The 19,409-nt window shown below is 38.9% G+C and overlaps 2 protein-coding genes across 2 annotated transcripts; one reads left to right on the forward strand and one right to left on the reverse strand.

Annotated features, from left to right (window-relative positions):
• Window positions 1–859: 859 nt before the first annotated feature.
• LOC108671879 (superoxide dismutase [Mn], mitochondrial-like) lies at window positions 860–4,583 on the reverse strand. Its single transcript, XM_018159473.2, has 7 exons — window positions 4,440–4,583; window positions 3,813–3,963; window positions 2,989–3,134; window positions 2,360–2,507; window positions 1,876–1,928; window positions 1,503–1,629; window positions 860–1,197 (listed from the first exon to the last, which is right to left on the reverse strand). Exons 1-7 carry the CDS (start codon window positions 4,527–4,529, stop codon window positions 1,040–1,042), a joined length of 873 nt encoding a protein of 290 aa, XP_018014962.1. The 5' UTR covers window positions 4,530–4,583; the 3' UTR covers window positions 860–1,039.
• Window positions 4,584–10,450: 5,867 nt separating this feature from the next.
• On the forward strand, window positions 10,451–15,003 carry LOC108671878 (protein ABHD13). Its single transcript, XM_018159470.2, has 7 exons — window positions 10,451–10,986; window positions 11,419–11,556; window positions 11,909–12,143; window positions 12,537–12,730; window positions 13,031–13,194; window positions 13,385–13,597; window positions 14,343–15,003. Exons 1-7 carry the CDS (start codon window positions 10,788–10,790, stop codon window positions 14,418–14,420), a joined length of 1,221 nt encoding a protein of 406 aa, XP_018014959.1. The 5' UTR covers window positions 10,451–10,787; the 3' UTR covers window positions 14,421–15,003.
• Window positions 15,004–19,409: the final 4,406 nt, after the last annotated feature.

Below are 19,409 nucleotides of genomic sequence, written 5' to 3' on the forward strand. Positions count from 1 at the left end.
GTACACTTTCTTCAAATACGAATGCCCATTAATATTTCGTCGTCCAAATGAAAATTTTGCATTTGAGTACCGAAATAAAATAGCAAGGCTGTAAGAGATCCCTTGATAGTTACATCCGACGAGTGGTAACAATTCAAAACTCCCAAGGAAACAATAGCAAGGTTTCAATCATCCGCGTATCTTGAATACCAAGTAGAACAACAACGAGCATCTGCACTCGGCATAGTGATGATATAAATCAAATATACTCTAAACATTAATAATTATTCGAAAATAATTTTTTTGGGCATAGTCCAACCTCCTCGACACTTGATAATTATTATTAAACGTGCTACTCAAAATAAACAACAGATAGAATATTTTTATGATATTAATGTTTCTAAGGAGCGAGAATACACGATTATCTAAGAAAACATACTATGGAATAAAGGAATTAGCATAAATGAAACGATTTCAACATGTATTCCTGTGACAGATGAATTCTCAATTCAATCAAGAAACATAGTAAATTCAATAAAAATTTCATAATTTTCGTGCCATACTCAGAATTTTCCAATAGGCATGACAGGAGTGCAGCTATGAATTTCTTTTCCGTCGACTTAAATGATCCCGAAGACGCTAGTTTGCATCCACAGGTACCCCGCTAAGAGTGCCATCAGAATCACTACAGTCTAGAAAAAACTTGATTTAGCAGGCCACTCCGGTCATGGCTTCTTGTGACTCGTCTTCAATGTCCAGCGTCAGTCCTAGCCTTGGCGTAGCGGTCAGCCACGTTGTCCCAGTTGATGACGTTGAAGAAAGCCTTGACGTAGTCAGGACGCAGGTTCTTGTACTGCAGGTAGTAGGCGTGCTCCCACACGATTTTCCAATAGTCATGACAGGAGTGCAGCTATGAATTTCTTTTCCGTCGACTTAAATGATCATGAAGCGCTAGTTTGCATCCACAGGTACCCCGCCAAGAGTGCCATCAGAATCACTACAGTCTAGAAAAAACTTGAATTAGCAGGCCACTCCGGTCATGGCTTCTTTTGATTTGTCTTCAATGTCCAGCGTCAGTCCTCGCCTTGGCGTAGCGGGCAGCCACGTTGTCCCAGTTGATGACGTTGAAGAAAGCCTTGACGTAGTCAGGACGCAGGTTCTTGTACTGCAGGTAGAAGGCGTGCTCCCACACGTCCAGCCCCAGCAGCGGCACCAAACCTGATCGTTGGTCATGTATTAACATTGCTTCTCTTAATATAAAAGATGGTGCATGTACTGCTTCGTTTCCCGCTCTAATGCCTCCAAACCTGACCATTAGGTGCCATAGGCAAGCATTTCTCTCTGACGATGGCTTTTATGGTGCACCTCAGATGCGGCACCCTGCCTAACCTCTTTTTAAAATGAATCAAAATAGAAAAACTGTGGCATTAACACATTACGCCCCTAGTACACCACCGAGCTGCAGACGTTGTACACAGCAAACAAATACTACTAATAATACTACACATGACGCAGCCAGGTACCGGTAGTGAGCTGCAGGGGGTCCTGGTTCTGGCAGGTGGCCACGGCGACCTCATCCTTGACGGGGCAGTAGCCCAGCCACCCCCAACCCGACCCCTTCACCCCCACGCTAGCTGTGCTGAACTCGCTCTGGGAGAAGGAGTTTGTTTAATGCATCGTCACGCATTGGTTACAACAAAAGTGACTAATGAATCAACGAAGAGGAATCTGGAACAACAATTGACTTGAAGCAGCGGATTCACTTAATTCAGATTAAAGACTTAGTAGCTTAAGGCCAATTCAGTTCATGTTTCAATCAATTTTAGACACCAATTTCAAGTGAGGCAGGTAGCAACATTAAGACTCTAACTGCGTAGTTAATGATCATTTCTGCACCTGGAAGTTCTGGAAGGAGCCGAACTTGGCGTCGATGGCTGCGAGCAGGTCGCCTGTGGGCTGGGTAAGCTGCAGGGGGTCCTGGTTCTGGCAGGTGGCCACGGCGACCTCATCCTTGACGGGGCAGTAGCCCAGCCATCCCCAACCCGACCCCTTCACCCCAACGCTAGCTGTGCTGAACTCGCTCTGGGAGAAGGAGTTTGATGTATCGTCACGCATTTGATACAACAAAAGTGACTAATTATACAACTAAGAGGAATCTGGAACAACAATTGACTTAGAGCTGCGGAATCATTTGATTCAGACTAAGGACTTAGTAGCATAAGGCTAAGTCAGTTCATGTTTCGATAAATTTTAGACACCAATTTCAAGTGAGATAGTAGGTAGCAACATTCAGACTTCAACTGCGTAGTTAATGATCATTTCTGCACCTGGAAGTTCTGGAAGGAGCCGAACTTGGCGTCGATGGCTGCGAGCAGGTCGCCTGTGGGCTGGGTGGGGGTGCCGGTGGGGTTGGGCGCCATGTTGGTCCAGAAGATGGTGTGGTTGAGGTGACCTCCACCGTTGAACTTGAGTGCGGGGAAGAGCGCATTGCACGCCGCGATGTCGTTCTTTGCGCGAGCCTCGTCCAGCTGTGGGAGCATTAATGCTTTTACATACAAGATATTTTGTAGATAAAGTGATAGAAATCATTGGGGCGGATTTCACAAGATATTTTATTGGAGCAGATACCACGGCAGCAGATTGCACAGATGTATGAAAAGTCAAAGAAATGGATGCTTGGTCAAGATCGTAAAGCGTAAAAAAGATACAATTACCAGCATATCCACCATGGCTCTTAGTTTTTTTATTTGGTCATGATGTTCCGTTAATAGAGAAAATTCATATAAAGATATCAATTGTTGTTTGATTGTATAAGTACAATCATACCTGAACTTGGTATGATTATTGAGTTGTAAAATTATGAAGCCTGAGAAGCATTAAATTAAATGGACATATTATATGGTAAGAGATTTAGCAGCAGTGGCCTGAAGGTTGTTGGTGTGGCCATAGTGGTAGCTGGCAAGAAAAACGTCATATAAAGGTCATTGAAGGTCCGCATTTCTTAATAACCTTAGCAGCAGCAGCCTTAAGGTTGTTAATGTAGCCTTGGTGGTGCTTGGTGTGGTGGATCTCCATGATGAGGCCAGAGATGTGGGGCTCCAGGCCCTTGTAGTCATACTGCAGAGGTGGCAGCGCATGCTCTCCCTTGTTTTCCCCTGCGGCAAATGCAGCCCTTGTCAACATTGAAATTAAACAAAATTGCACTACCAGTTTTTTAACAAACCTTAGACATTGTAGACATGCAAAATAAAAATTTTGAATGTTTTAACACACACTAACTGTGTGTTAAATAATAATTTCTAAGAATCAAAAATACAATAATAAATAATTGCTAACTACAAAACTCTATTAAAACATTGAGAATGCTGATGAAAGAATCTTAATGCACAATAAAACTGTGCACCTGAATATTTGACAGAATGACCACACAGCAGCTTCTGTTTGTGACCATTTCATCCCTGGAGACCATCACTCCAGCTAAATGCACACTAGCTCTGTTGTTACAAATTTATATTTATATTTTTGTTTAAATTATCATATAATTTATTAACAAAATATCATTAATAAATTAAATTACTTCCTTGAACCTGAATTTTGATCAACCAATGTCATCTGAAGAATATTTTTCGATCCTGAAAATCTAAATCAATCAATTCATTAACCATTAAGTCATTAACCACCAGTGTTTAAACTACCATAGCTCTGTCATGCACTTATCAGTTATCATGACTTATGCAGTAATATAATAATAATATAAAAGGTTATTTTTGTAACCATAGAAAAATAGCATCTGCCATCCAGAACTATACAATTGATTCAGAATATATTCTAACCAAGTTCAGCCTTGATGTGATCAAAGATGAGGTCAATCTGAGGATGAAGCACTGAAGGCTGGGCAGCAACAGCCACCTGCTGGACGGTGATGCCTGCCACATATTCAGCCATCTGTTGGATGCTGCGCGCCTCATCAGCCGCATTAGCCAGCTGAAACATCACAAAGTATTAATATCAATACAAGGCATTTATGTACTTACATACTATATATATCTTAATATTGTTCAAAACCACATAATAACAAGCCACAAGGCATGATCATAAACTCAGAGACAAACAGATAATATACATAACTGATTTAACTTGACTACCCTTGGTTAACTGTTACAGTTACCCTTGGGGCTTGGTTAACTGTTGGTTAACTGTTTGAAAGGATTTTATATGAATTCAAGAAATTCATGAGCTCTTAAACTTGTGAGAAGTAAACTGAATTCAAAATAAACATCCAAAACTAATTCAAAGCTGATATAGGTACAAATGATGTCCATCATGATCAAGCTTTGATTGGAAAAATTATTTATAAAAATTACTTAAGCGAAATAACTAGCCTATTGTACAACCTACAAACTGTAGTGTAGTGTGATATTCAAGAATAAATCATGTGTATACTACTAACACATAATTACCTGATTCTTCCTTATTTGATCAACTTCAATGCCAGAAAGCTCAGCCAGCTTGCTTTCAAGAGCAGCAATGTAGGCATCTTGATTAGCCATTGTTCTGATATTTAATTCTCAACAAATTAACAATCACTGAAAAAAAAATGATCAAATTACTATATCGAATTGATTGTGCATGAAGAAAAGGAAGGAAAAGTTTTAGAGAAAGAAGTCTCGACTCTCTCAAGTCAAGAATATGCAAAATGTTTTAAATCTATCATACCACTTTTAACCAACAATCTTACATCATACCTACATAACATGGCTCACAAATAATGAAATAAGCACTGCTACAAAGTACAAATACCTATATGTTTATGGTCTTGGAGCAGGACAAAACACAAGTGAAATTAATAATACCTAAGCATGTCATAATAAGCCGACCGCAAACTTGCATGCAATGATGCAAAGCTGATTGGTGTCCAATACAGTCTAAATGTGGGTGCAGCTTTGTTACCTCTAACATGCGCCTAGTTACTACAAACTGGCAACTGCCAATGCCAACGTTCTTAGCGGACCAGATTAACAACAGAAGAATGTATCCTTGGAGATTTTGAAGCTCTGAGCTATGCAATTAAAATTGTCCAGTTTTTCTCAGTTGTGACGCAGGTCCGCGGTTCATTTTAATCATGACTAGGACCAGTATCTATAAAAAAAAAAAACTCCGGATTATTCTTTAGTCTTTACATGAAACGATGTGTGCGTTAATTCGTTTCTAAACAGACTTAACGTAGGTAACGCCACGATAGTGGTTTGGTCTTGCTTTCTGGCAGTACCAAAAGTTAATGATTGTAGTATAGAAAATATTTATTGAAAACGAATAAATTTATGAAAAAATGGTTAGTACTCTGTAAACTTGATCAAACGTTTTCGAAAATCTGAGAACTTGTGTAATATTCAAAATTTCAAACCGGCACTTAGCTTCTTAGCCTATCTGCAACCGAGCCGTGTTCCTTTTTCTTCATATATTTGTTCAAAGAATATTAGAAAACATATGTTCTTATTTGTGGTTTAAATGCTATCCAACCGATATCATGTTATGAACTAATATGTTATGAACTCAGATATTAACTAATTCAGTAAATTATCTAGTGACTATTTGATTGCGATTTTCAATTAAAATATATTTGATTCTAGCCCATCAAAAATAAGATTGAAATATGAGACATAATAGGATTGATATTGAGAATGGACATCGGATAGGATTGACGTCGCACGATTGCCTGTGAAGGAATGATAAACTGAATTAGTTTTGATTACTGTATCGACACTTCTCCGAACTCGCCTTGGAAGAACTCTGAATTCGCTGTGAGAATATATTTTTTTATTTGGCAGGCTAGTAATTGTAGTTAGATAATGTTTCCTAGTTTTTTTCAGAAGGACGTATAATTCGCACCGCAGATACAATCTTCATTTACATCAAGGGTCGCCGGATGAAGAGACGTATAGTTTATCAGCACTTCCGTTGATATTTCAGTTTTTTAACACGGGATCTTGCCTGAGATAGAGTTAGAACCCGCTTGACAAGGCGGTCACGAAATGCACCGCTTCCTGATTTAATTAATGTTTTTGAATTATTGTGTATTTTTCTAAAAAAAACACTGCTTTATTGACCTATATGATTCAAAACAGCCTAAAATTGATTGCTTATAGGTATTTACGTTAGCCGCCTTCGAACGTTCATAGGTCCTAACTTTCTTCCTCCTCAATGTAGCTAGTCGTCAGTCGTATTTTACTTGCATTACAGAGTTTGCACTTTACTACGGCTGATTTCCGAGATATTTTATTTTAGAGCATCCAATTACCTTCAAAAATCTTGTTTAATTTGCGGTATTTCTTTATTATTATTATTTTTTTAAACCTGATGCATGTCATCAACTGGTTAGCGATATTGGTAAAAAACCGTCCAGAAAAGCAATGGGATAAATGAGGGCGGAATTGCTACTGTGGTTTGGAACATCACCCCGCTCTGTTAAATAATTTTTTATGGTACGTTAGCATATTGCATTTATAATTTCGGAGTTACGGGCGGGGCTGGGAGAACAGCGTACACCATGCGTTTTTGCATTCAAGTCTTCCGCTGAGTCCGTAGAAATTTTGATGACAAAGTGCAAGAAATATCAAATACTAGAAAGTGAACAAAAAACCTATGCGTGAAACTTCTGAAATTCAGATGTCTAAAACAAGTAACGAGAGTGGCAATTAACGCATAACTTCACTCCCGAATATAATAATAGCGGCTACAGCGTTTATTAGGCCATAGGCCTGTCGCCGATTCTTAGCATCGCAGAACATCCACAGCTTGTTGCGATTTCGAACTCACAACTCATTGATTCAAATTCTGCTGTGCTTAACCGCTCGGCCTCCTTGCAGATTCTGGCCAGAAACTTGCGCACAGAGCTGGGATCGCACCCGCGCCTTTTTGCGCCAATCTTGGTACTCTGAACTGTAACCACTGGGCCACTCTGCCCACCATTGGGCCACCCTGCCCAGTTAATAAAGGGGATGAGCCCAATATGATATGCGTCGGATGAGTGTTTTATTTGAGGCACCTCAGGCACTACTACAAATATTTCTTGGATTCTTGTGTGCATTAACAAAGATAAATAAATACGTTTATGAATAATTATCAAGATGCAAAATTTTGTACATTGCTGTTGCTGCTATGCGTAAATTTCATGCAATTTGTTATACGCAGGAGTTGGACAATTTTTATTAATTCTTATCGTGTATATGCTGGTGCATAGAAAGTTGTCTGAATATTGTTAAATAACTTGCAACATAAAAAAAACTTTTGTGAGTTACACGATCCCTGCAACGCAAGTGTTTTTTTTTAACTCGAAACGCTCATTTCCTTAACCTAGTAGCAACGATTGTGGAAACCGCATTTCTTCCTAAAGATCATTAAAACTTTGACTATGTGTTGAAATGCAACATTTCATCTATTATTCTACTCGATTCTTTTTATTTAGCACTCGTAGATAACACAGAGCTCGGTGTATGCTGTTATCCCAGCCTCTGCAGCCCAATCCGTAACTCCGCTGATGATATTCAATTTTTTTTACAATATTGGTCAATTATATTCCTGCTTCGTCATGATCAGGGTGTGACCTTTTTACTGTCACTTTGATTTTATTTAACCGTAAATGTAGGTGAACGCAGCCCGCTTCGGTCAGCAATGAAGCTCCTTCAATGGTAACGAGTTCTTCGTTATCGAGCATATCTCAGTAAGATCGAGGATTGGCTAGGCATCAAAAGTAAGAATGCCAGGACTCTTGTGGAATTCTCTGTCATTTTAATGATTTGTCGCAGTTGTATAGATAAGTGCACTCTTTCAGCTCAACTGCCTTAAGGATATGAGAAACATTTCTCTTAAGCTCACGTACGAGGACTTGAAAGTAAATTATTGAATCTAAAACGTGATTTCGAGAAAATTTCACGGTGAGATTACTGCTGTCACTATTACATTGCCGTGTTAGTGCTGACTCTGTTCAAATTATTACTCTTATTATTATCGTTATTTTAGTCGCTGTTGTTGTAGTCACTGTAATTTTCATTGGTTTTATTGCCGCCACTGTTAATCCCGTCACTGTCATTGCCGTTCCAGTTATTGAAGTCACTGTTATTGACGTTACTCATATCGCTACTATTGTCGTTCCTGTTATTGATACGATGTCACGGTTTCCACTACCATACCAAGAGTTTGCCTGCTAACGGCGTCAGAGCGTAACCCTGAACTCAGATTTGTCTAGATGCAGGCATTTTGCGGCTGTTTTATTGTGTGTGAGACATAATATTCTAGGCTTAATAGTATAATAGGAAGTAACAACGTTTCTGACGGCAGGATGGCCTGCCGCTGTATTCTAACATCAGACTTACTTCACTTGCGCTATTTTTATTAGGTAAAAACAATACCTCAAATAAAAACAGTATGGGCAGGCTAAAACGATCTATTTGGTTTGATCAAGCTATATGCCTAAATATTTTATGCACTGTATATACTTTCAAATAAAATCTAGAATGTAAAATTGTCCCAAGTGGTTCCTTTTTGTAATGTGCAGATTCTTTCGATTTGGTGTCATCTTCTTATAAATCACACAATCACATTTTTAAAGTAAAAATTTATAAGCTAGTTTATGTGGCTTGTTTATACTATTTGAGGATAGATTCGACATTCAAATGAAACATTGAATGTAAAGTTCTGTACTTCTGTTCGAGTTGTTCAATTTTTTGCTGTTTTCAGTTGCCTGCGACTATATCGACATTTTTCCGGACTCGAACGCTCCAGGCACGCTAGGGCTACATGCGATTTCAACACGCATAATTTAATCAATTTTGAACTGGCAGCATGATATTAAACATATAACTATTAAATGTCCTTACACTGCGACAAGCATTGTCTGAATAATTATGTTTGCATTAATTTTGATTGAAAAAAAACGGAAATATGCGCACAAGATTCACGAAGCGCTCGATGTTGCCTATAGTCGTACTGTTTACATTTGGCCGTATGTGATCTGTTCGTTCTGTTGACTGTAGGCTGTAGCTAGCCGGCAGCTGCTACGGTGTTAAGTAGGCTAGCTATGTCAGCCTATGTGCACGAAAATTTTTTCCCTTTGATCCTAAACGAAATTATGTATCAGAAAACATAAAAATCCACAAAATACAAATTCTAGTGGAGTACAAATAAAATTGAAAAATAAACGAATTTTTCCTTTATTCAATGACGTCCCAAAAATAAAAAATAGACAAATTACCTCCTACGACCTACGTGAAATCGTGAATTACCGATCGGCACTACTTTTAGAAAAACCATCATTTCCTATTAGCCAATTTCTAAGATTTTTAGCACCATTAGATAGCTCTTAGCCTAGCCTCTTGTTGTAGGGACCAGTGGGCTGAGTCGCTGAGTGGGGCAATTAGGTACCCGTAAAAAACGCATTTATGGAAGAACCTGTCAACCTTGTTTAGTAAAGGCTCCAGCTAACAAAAAAATCAATTAGGTAAACATAATGAATTCTGATTAAGGCTACCTACATTTACCTTGCTCAGCAAAAGAATTTCACTCAACGAAAAATTAATGCATCACCGGTCATCACAAAATTGTGCATAGAATGTCATAGATAGAATTGTGCACCAGGCAACATAGAATGAGTCTATGAGAAGTAATTACCCTAAACTATGATTTATTCCTCCAAAAAATGTAATGGTTGTCACTAAAATATTCCTTTCTGTTTCGGGTAGGTATGTTTTTTACAATCTGTTTTTCTTAGAGTGAATTCACTTGCCTCAATAAAATGGTAGAAAATTGCAAGCCATCCCAAAAACGAAACCTCTGCTGTCATCATTGCTGCGTTAAAGGCCGTTTGAAGGGCTAAGGCGCGATTCAGACATAACTTCGTAATTCATAGCAAATAATGTAAATAAATAACTGAATACTAAAACAATCCCATTCCTGTAAGCTTACGCCTTACAGATACAGAAGAAATGCTATACGGGCTATGGCTGCTGATATGAAGCTTGTGGGAGACAAGGTTGTTGTCAATGCAAACTGGCAATCTGGCATGTCCATGGATACAGTAATTGGGACTTAGGTAATATCACATCAATATTATTATTATGGACTGTTTTCCGACTGTATTTATGGTAATGTATGCACATCATCATCAAAGGAAGAGGAGGACTTCAGACTCAGAGTTCAGACCTACTGTTAGTAGTGGATGAGTACACTCTGCATAGTTCAGACATTTTGAAATTTAGTTTTATTTCAAGGGTCCCTTATTACCCTATTTACAGGGGGTAATTCAGGAGGCTTTTACTTTGTGTCTGGCACCTTACCATACTTAAGAATAGCACATGGAATTTTTTCAGAGATACCAATCCCAATGCCATATGATAGTAATCAAAATGACCTTTAAAATGAGCTTAAACTTGTTTGTGAAATGTTTCATGATAAGAAGTTTTTAACAAAAAATGCTCAAAACCATCCCATATTCATATTACCCTGTTTGAAGCTTGAAGGTACCTGTATATGTGTAGTGACTGTGGTCTACTAACTCTACTTACATTAAAAAAATTAGATTGTTGCACCCAGCTTTGACTTGAACAGTTGAGGAATATATCAAGTTTTTCAATCGTTACTACAGCTTTCCCGCCATTTATGGCAACATGAGATTCCTGCTTAATGAATAAGCTCCTATCTAATTGTTAATAAAAGTACACAACTGGGTGGTCACAACTTCACAAGTTTCCATATGTATTCGAAATTTATTTCTCAGATAGATTTTTCAATAGAATTGAACTAAAGTTTGTATCATGAGTGTGAACGATGAAGAAAAAAAGCCTTCAGCACCAACTCCTCCTGCAGCACATGAAATGAATGAAGATACTCAGCCACTGTTACTAGATCACAACCCTCACCTCCATCACCACCACCACCATGCCATGCAGCCTGTTGGTGTTGTGGACTTGGAGGCTGACAGCAAACGGAAAATAAGAGCCATAGCAATTATTGGTAAGTAAATGCAATATTTAAGTGCTATTTGCAAACTTGATGGGTACCCTCAACCTTGTAGAGAATAATGTAGATTAACTCAAGAGGGGTGTAAAACTGTTCAGAATTTTATTCCTAGAAATAGCTCCATTCCATTGCTACATTCAGATTATTTTGATTAGCATTTCACTTTCTGCTAATTATATGCATACATCCATCCTTATGAAAATGTTTATTTTTCCTTTGCTTATGAGGCAATAAAAATAATCTCGTATCATTAAACACTGTTTCATAGGAAATGTTAAATAATTACAAACCAATTACTTGAGAAATTCAGAGTTGTATTCTGTATTGGAAAAATTTATGTAAAGAGACGATGTTAATACATAAAATCTTTATGTGATTCTAGTTACCCTTATTTACTGTGAATGAGTAATGAAGTTTTTTTTCCAGGGATGATAGCAGTTTTGGTGGCTGGTGTCCTGAGAAGATTTCCAGTGATAAGCTGCTGCACGGCTCTTGCTCTTGTGCTGCTTTTCTTCCTGTACAGCGCAATTGCTTCTTTTGCCCTTTTTATTGCTTCTTTACTAGGTATGTTGCATTGAGTACCGTACCTATTTCAATAACTAGCATATGTTTCTATCATTTTTCCTATAATAAATTCTTCTAAAATAATATAAATTACAATAAAAGCTCCTAATTTAAGGAACTAAAATTGTAAGTAGGACAGCAGGAAAATATAAAAATCAACAAATGTATTGAAAATATACGTATATAAGGTACGAAGATGAATATGTTGAGAATGTATGGAAAATGTATTTAAAATTAATGGTATAAGTATGACATATGCATTGAAATTTTTGAAAGATGTGAAAATGGTTTGAAAAATATTAATAACAAATGCTTGTAATTATTAATGCATAATTTTTTTCCCTTCTGGCAGGTGTTTTATACAACGCCAGTGACCAAGCTGTGTTCTGTCCAGACTATCCACCCGATGCACGACAATGTGTCATGCTGCCTTCCTCTGTTGGTCTGCCAAGTGAGAACTTGAGACTCTATGCGGCAGACAACACGCGACTACACGCAGTCTTTGTGGGTCAGACAGACCCTGTGCTAAGACTGAACACTTACACCATACTTTATCTACATGGAAATGCAGGCAACTTTGGGCATAGGTCTGAACTCTACACAGCTTTCGTTTATTATTTGTGTTCTTCTAATGCTATCTTCATGCCTAAGAATAACCTAACATAAGAAGCATGAGGGGATGTGTCTAACTATAGTGTGGATTGCCATTTTGTTTTTTTAAGTAAGTTTATTAGTGTGACTTTATATATCTATAAATTAATCTAGGTATTTGTTTGGTTGATGCAATTTGATGAACGTTGTGTTCTAATTTGAGACGTTCAAAACGGCAAACAATACCAGATGCCTTTTCTGTGTACAAATCTCTACTCACAAGTTTTATGTTAAGTTACTGGCGAGAAATTAATGTACTTATGATGTTTTTTGAATTATTGATATATGTTGCTTCTCGACATCTCCCTGATTAAAAATAATTTGTGCAGGCTAGCCAATGTGTGCGGTCTTTTCAACCGCATCAAGTGCAACGTGCTGCTGTTGGAGTATCGAGGCTACGGCTTCAGCTCAGGCCACCCGTCAGAAGCTGGGCTCTACCAAGACGCCACAGCAGCACTCAACTACCTGCACACCAGACAAGATATTGATGTCAATAAAATTGTGGTCTTTGGTAGATCTTTAGGTGGGTTTTGGTATCTCCTAGCGTTTTATTTGTTGCAACCAAGAATTTAAAAACTAACAAAATGCCAAGTGAATTAAGCTTTATTTCGTTAAACATTATGGTTACTCTGATTTACTTTTTGGCATTCCATATGATCTTGAATTCTTGGTTCATTTGTGATTTAAGATAACCAACGGTATGTTATTGTTTTATTATTGGTAAGCTGGGCAAATTTCAACAGTAAATGTGTGAATAATTTAATAAGTTGAAATTAATAGCTTTATTGTAGAGTTGCGAGCAATTGTGTTCACACTGTCGCAGGTGGCGGAGTCGGTATTGAGTTGGCAAGTAGAAGCAACGCAAGACAAGAACTTCGAGCCCTCATTGTAGAGAACACCTTTACCTCCATACCTGATATGGCTAAGGCACTGCTGCCTAAGAATAACTTCATCACCAAGTTGCCTCTTTGCTGTTATAAGAATCAGGTCGGTCTTAAATCTTACCATCATACGAAAAGGGGATTAGTTTCCTTTAATATCAACAAGTTGCAAATGGTGGTGTTTTAATAAAAATCCTGTCAGTTGGATCACCTACTCTCAATATTCTGTGACTAATAGCAAATGGCGACTCTAACAGAAATATAATAATTCTTAATTTTAATTTATTGTTCTCTAGTTCCTATCGCGGCTGAAGATCCTGCGGACGGCTGTTCCCACGCTGATCGTATCAGGGCTACGGGACACGCTCGTGCCGCCCCACATGTCAGTGCAGCTGCATCAGGCGTGCGGCGCGCACCACAAGCGCTTGGTGCGCTTCTCCCACGGCACACACAACGACACTTGGCGCTGTCCAGGATACTACTCCGCTCTCAAGTATTTCCTGGACGAGGTGAGCTGGGCGTAAGTCTGGCGCAGTACTCCGCTCTGAAGTAATTTCTGCATTAGTAATTACTAATTCCGAGGACGAGCGACGTTTAAGGGGATCCCCGTTTTTGTTAAGGGGATCGTTAACCTTTTGTCTGCCCGGGGAACTCTCGTTTCCTGGCTTATTGGTATCAATATCTTTGTATACAATCCTGGCGTCAATCCATAGGCCTGAGGTTAAATTTCGGTAATCAAGTGCGTGGTCGAGATATTTTCAGGTTGGTTTGTGTCTCCACATCGTTGGATATTCTGAGCTGCACTGAGAGAAATTACATGTTCGTGTTTCCTTAATACTGGACGAGCAATCAGTTAAAATTGTTGGGGTCTTGCCAGTCTCCAATTTCGGTTCACTTAACGTGTACTAACTCACAATAAATAGTTGACGCATCCGGTCCGGGCTTGACATATAAAGTAATATTCCACCAATTCCCATTTATAAAAAAATATAACTCAGTACTCACTGCAGTGAGTGACAGAGAGTGCATTTTCTCGTCGACGAAAACTTGAGGTCACGGACAGACGAGCACAGACAGACAGACGTACGGACGGACATGGCGAGCACAATAGTGCATTTTTTCCATAAATGAGAAAATGCGCTAGAAACTGAAATTCTATTTTAATTTTTTTCTTTTTTATTCAGTGTTGAAATTTTCACGCCACGTTCATAACTTCATACTGGCGAAAAAATATATTATGTTTTTCTTCACTAGGTGACTGGTGGAGCGCAGGTGTCGCCGGTGTTCCCGCCAGGAGTGACGTGGCTGCGCGACGCGGCCCAGAACCTATAGCCATGACTGGACGGCAGCTTGTGCGCGATTCCATGAAGTTCTTGACTTCAATACGTCAAGAAGTTCTTCATTGCCGCCTGAAGTTCTTCACTTTTGAAGGGATGAAGAAATGTGTGCGTTGTGTAGAAGTTTGGGCATTGTCGTTCAGTATTTGAAAAAATCCTGGTTCAATAACCTTATAACTCCACGCCAACAGACTTATTTATTTATGATTTTTTTTTTTGCTCCTGTGAAATTGCGTGTGCATCTATCTCATTGCTTTCTCATGAACGAGTTATTTTATACTTGTCTTACAAACTGTCATTGTAGGTATTCTATATAGGGGCAAATAATCTTTATGTTTACCGCGATTTTAAACTTCTATGCCTTCAAATTTTGTATCTAGTTAAATTTTTTAATGAACTCTCACAGTAACGTCACATCAGTGACTCTAGTTTCTTGTAACAGGTATCGCGGAATCGTTGTGTTCAAAGTCTAAATTCTATTCCTCTAATATTACTTCAATTACTTCATTGTTTACTTCGTTTACTTTTGGTTATTTAAACAGAACATTTCAGAAATGGGGATTTTGATCAATTGTTTTCAGTAAAGTGAATAATCAGAGAAGTCTTAGTGCTGGGAATATATGATGCTATTGAATTTTTATGCTGTTTATTGCGTCACTGGTTCATGAATACGTCTCACTGATTGCCTTAAGAACCATAAATTTCAATGGAATTTTCACCTGTAAATCTTCTAGATTTTACGTTTGAGTGGCCAGTAACTGTTGGGAGTGTTAGCGTACTATAATTTATGCTTTAGTTAAAGCTTTTTTACGTTTTCTGCTTCTTGCTTATCAATGAGTGATGGTTTTCAGCGGGTCTTAATTAATGCGCGGAAGCTGCCATTTGCTTGTATGAGTGTGCAAGGATCTCTAATAATCATTGTTTGTTCTCTCTTATTATCCATTCACTTGTTTATATGCCGAATACATAAAATCTTGTTATGCTCAGTAATATGCGATATTCATTTCATTATTTTCGCCGCTTTGATCTTTTTGAATGTCTGAGTGCAAGTTCAATGGGTCTTTCACTCACTTTTTCCGTCAATATTAATAAAAACCTAATAGAAATCTTTGTACCTATATGTTTTTAAATGTTAGTTGCCTTGCTTTAATTGGATTTATGGTATGATTAAGAAAGCTTAATATTTCCCGTCTTCTCAACTGAGTGTGCAGTCCGACATTATTTCCTGCACCCAGCATGAGGAGAAGTTTACTCTCCCCAACGTCAAAGACTTCTTCTACAGTACGAAATTAAACATTTAGAAGAATTACTCGCATTCATAATGAAGGAAGATACTTTTAACCAATGTCACGTTCTCAACTTTGTTTTTCAAAATCAGTTAATAATGTTTTTTGTTTCTAGCAAGTTATTCCTGGAATCTTTATGTTTGTTTAAATCTTTGCACAAGTACGTACTTATCTTCAAACCCCTTGTCTGCATCGCATTTTTTTCATTAAGCCTAAGCAAGAGTATCCTATTAACTCGTATACATGTATTTATTTTATGCTGTAAATAGTAGAGTGAGATGCTGTAAGTTTGCTGCTTGTGTTGCCTTTTGTTATCTTGGTAATATAATAATTTTAATGGCTCAAGGGCCCTCCATTTAGAGCGGTTATTGCTATGCCCATGGTTCAGGCTGTGACCGTGAGTGTGCAAAGCGTTTTTAAATTTTTGATAGTATGATTGTATGCTTGAGTTTTGATTGATTTTTTTTAGACTTCGCTCTTCCGTCCAACATTTTATAAAATTTAATGACGGAGCTTGCGTAAATCATCCGTCGGTGTATATATGTTTTGAAGTCAGTGGAGCATATGTCAGTAGAGCATATGATTATGTCTGCAGCAAATGCGTTTTATTTGCAAGTTTTGGCGATCCCCGACTCATAATTAATTCCAATATGAAAATCTGATCTTCAGGTGTCTATATGCTTTCGGTTATCCTTGTAGTGCGGATTGGTCCATGTATGAAGCGTTCTTTACGTGATGACATTAAAGGGATCCTATGAGGATTGTTGGGTTTCGTGTAAAGCAAAGCAGCAGATGTTTGTCACCTCCCTAAGGAACAAACGTTTGGAATGTTATGCATGTGCAACTCTCCCTCTTGCGACATTTTATTTATGTTCTTCTAGCCCGCACACTAATGGATCAGCAAAAGAAGAAATGCATCTCTCCTGGTAACGAGTTTCACATACAAGCAGAAATTAAATGGACGTTGCTCATGCAATTCAATGATCTCTTGTTTTGTTTGCTCTGCGAGATCTTTTATACTGTATAGTGGTCTAATATCCCGCTATTTTTTTTATCGTTCTCGCAAAATTCAGAGGAAATAAATCGATCATGTACACAACCAATCCCTGATCTCTCGTTACTATTTGGCTGCTGTGCCGAATGCCGTGTCCGTTCTTACCGTTAAAATTTGGCTCATTTTTTGGAAGAGTTCTTCGCTGCTGCTAATCATTCGATCGCAGTTTTGAAGCAATACCTGAAGTTGTGTGATAGCAAGATGATACCAGCGTCACTATGGGATTTAAAAACTGGAAGGACGATATTGTTCGCGCGGGAAATATGTGCCCATGCTTCAGTTTAGGTCTGATGTGAGCCTTCAAAGTAAATGTGTAATTTCTATTTACATTCTATATATTTTTTTCTAGAGATAAAGTCCCTATGTCCGATAATCGTATCAACTAGTGTATATAGTGTAATCTAGTATTTCCACTCGTTAATTGTTGCAACGACCAATGTGTCTTCAATCATAGATATTTTTACCAATGTTGTTGCCGAAGAACTTTGTTATTTTAGCAATCTACATTTTATCTGTGATTGCCGTGTTTCTTTATCCCACCTGTTGAATAAGTACTGTTTTTAAGATGTATTTAACCATCGTCTACTGATACATTAACAGTCATCCATGCCATTGGTATTTATATGCCTGATAGGTCATAGGCGTTACCGTCAGTGGACTAAGAGGCTAACCGCGTGCTCGGATATGTAGAACTTTCGGAACGTGGAGTTCTGATTTATGTAGGTTCTGAGCTGAGTCTCCTTCGCTACAGAAATAAATGCGCCGGACTTGCATTTTCTCTACTTTCTTGCAAGATGGCATAACAGGTTTGACCAAAACTGGCCATCATCTTGACATTAAAACTATCTCGTTGTACAGTAAACTAATAACTAGCTCAGGCACAGCTAATCAAATACGAATCAGAAGTTATTTCAATTTGGATTGTTGATTAGATAGTTTTAGGCAGCTCAAATTTAATATTTGTTCGTTCATGATTGATCGCTAGAATTACTTCATAAATCATTCAGAGAGTCGCCTGAGGGATCGCCTGCCGAAGACCATCACTGCCCTGGATGTAATGGACCATCATGATTCCTGCCTTCCGGAACGTAGCCTTCAACACTTCAAGCCGTCCGTATCCAGGCCGTGCGTCGAACGGGTGGATAGCTAGAGGTCAGCATAGCCCAAGTCCACAGTGCGATTCATATACCTTCCCGAGCGTAACGCAGCCGGGCATCTTCACGGCTTTTGACACAAAGCGCCCACCACAACAGCGCAGTTCAGTCACAGGCCGGAGCGCATATAGGCCGCAGTACAACTGGCCGGAGCGCAGCAGGCTCTACCGCAACAGCTACTCCTAACGTAACCTAACCTGCGCCGCCTGTTGCGGTAGGGCCTGTTGCGCTCCGGCCAGTTGGGCTCCGGCGCTGTGAAGCAGTGGCTGTGTTGTGCAAAGCGGATTTACTATAAAATTACGTAATTCAACGATGCCCGGAAGTCATATTCGATCCGCGGCCTGGTGGTGCACGGCAGGTTCTATGCAAGGCCGGAGGTGGACAAAGCCGAGTGGTTCACGGCTGATTGGTGGATGTCCGGAGAGATCCAAGGCGTTCGATTCAGGGCTTATTGGTGTACAAAATTGGTGGTGCACGGCTGCGCTCCCCGCCCGAGTTGAGACGTTTCCGTTTTACTTGCTCGTTTAGGTGCGAGAATGGAAGAAACAAAACGATTGGCTGTGTGGTACGATTATCCGAAAAAAAAATTGATCCGATTACGCAACATAATACTTAAACTAACTAAATGTTATAGTCCCTGGAAAACATGAATTTTTCATCAATGAAATGCAAAATCGACGTTTATCCACTAATTCTACTAAAACAAGGAAAAGAAAATTGTCATGGCTGCATGTGAGATAATTATAGCGGCTTGAAGTAACTAATAAGGGCCGTAGTCAAAGTTAGGTTTAGACTAAAAACTAGCCTGCTTAGTGTGCTTAGTGCTTACTGGTTAGTCTTCACGTAACTGTAGTTCAAATAACAGCTGTTCGCTATAGTAACCGCAAGTCCAGTCAATTGGCCGGCACGAGCAAAAAAATCAGTCACAGTCGGTGAACTTTAAGAATCTTATGTGTCCACCATTATAGCGGTTTCAGCGTTTATTAGGTTGTAGGCCTGTCTCCTATTTTTAACATCGCATAATATCCACAGTTTTTGTGGTCACGATTCACTAACTCGCTGCTGCCGCTCCTATTTTGCTTTGCACGGCATCGTCGCCGATTTTGACCAGAAGCCGCCAAGCCGGTGCACAGAGCTGGGATCGAACACATACCCCTCTGCTCCAATCCTAGTTCTCTGGAACTGTAACCACTGGGCTTTCCTGCCCCTCCACTGCTTATTTCCGAGCTATTATACCAGTCAATTAATGCTTTTCACATTTCAAAGTGAGTTCTAAAAAGTGTTCAACATGAATATGAACGAATGGAGTGTACTTTGAACAAAAAATCTTGTGCTGAAACTAGGTTTTATCAAATTGACCAGTCTTCAGTGAAAATTAATGCACCGTATTATATGAGTGAAGTGGTTCTGACTATCTCTGTCATTCGTCTGGAAATTTTCATTGAAACTATGGTAGTGTCTGAGTCTTGACATATGTATGGTGTTAAGTT

The sequence above is a fragment of the Hyalella azteca genome, unplaced genomic scaffold (assembly GCF_000764305.2).
Source record: "Hyalella azteca isolate HAZT.00-mixed unplaced genomic scaffold, Hazt_2.0.2 contig2126, whole genome shotgun sequence".
Lineage (NCBI taxonomy): Eukaryota > Metazoa > Arthropoda > Malacostraca > Amphipoda > Hyalellidae > Hyalella > Hyalella azteca.

Coding starts and splice junctions, on each gene's coding strand:
- LOC108671878 (XM_018159470.2), top strand. CDS start 10,788: ATGAGTGTGAACGATGAAGAAAAAAAGCCTTCAGCACCAACTCCTCCT. Junction 13,195..13,384: donor TTTGCTGTTATAAGAATCAG/GTCGGTCTTAAA, acceptor ATTGTTCTCTAG/TTCCTATCGCGGCTGAAGAT. Junction 13,598..14,342: donor TCAAGTATTTCCTGGACGAG/GTGAGCTGGGCG, acceptor TTTCTTCACTAG/GTGACTGGTGGAGCGCAGGT.
- LOC108671879 (XM_018159473.2), bottom strand. CDS start 4,529: ATGGCTAATCAAGATGCCTACATTGCTGCTCTTGAAAGCAAGCTGGCT. Junction 1,630..1,875: donor GCTCCTTCCAGAACTTCCAG/GTGCAGAAATGA, acceptor TCCTTCTCCCAG/AGCGAGTTCAGCACAGCTAG. Junction 1,198..1,502: donor CCCCCTGCAGCTCACTACCG/GTACCTGGCTGC, acceptor ACCAACGATCAG/GTTTGGTGCCGCTGCTGGGG.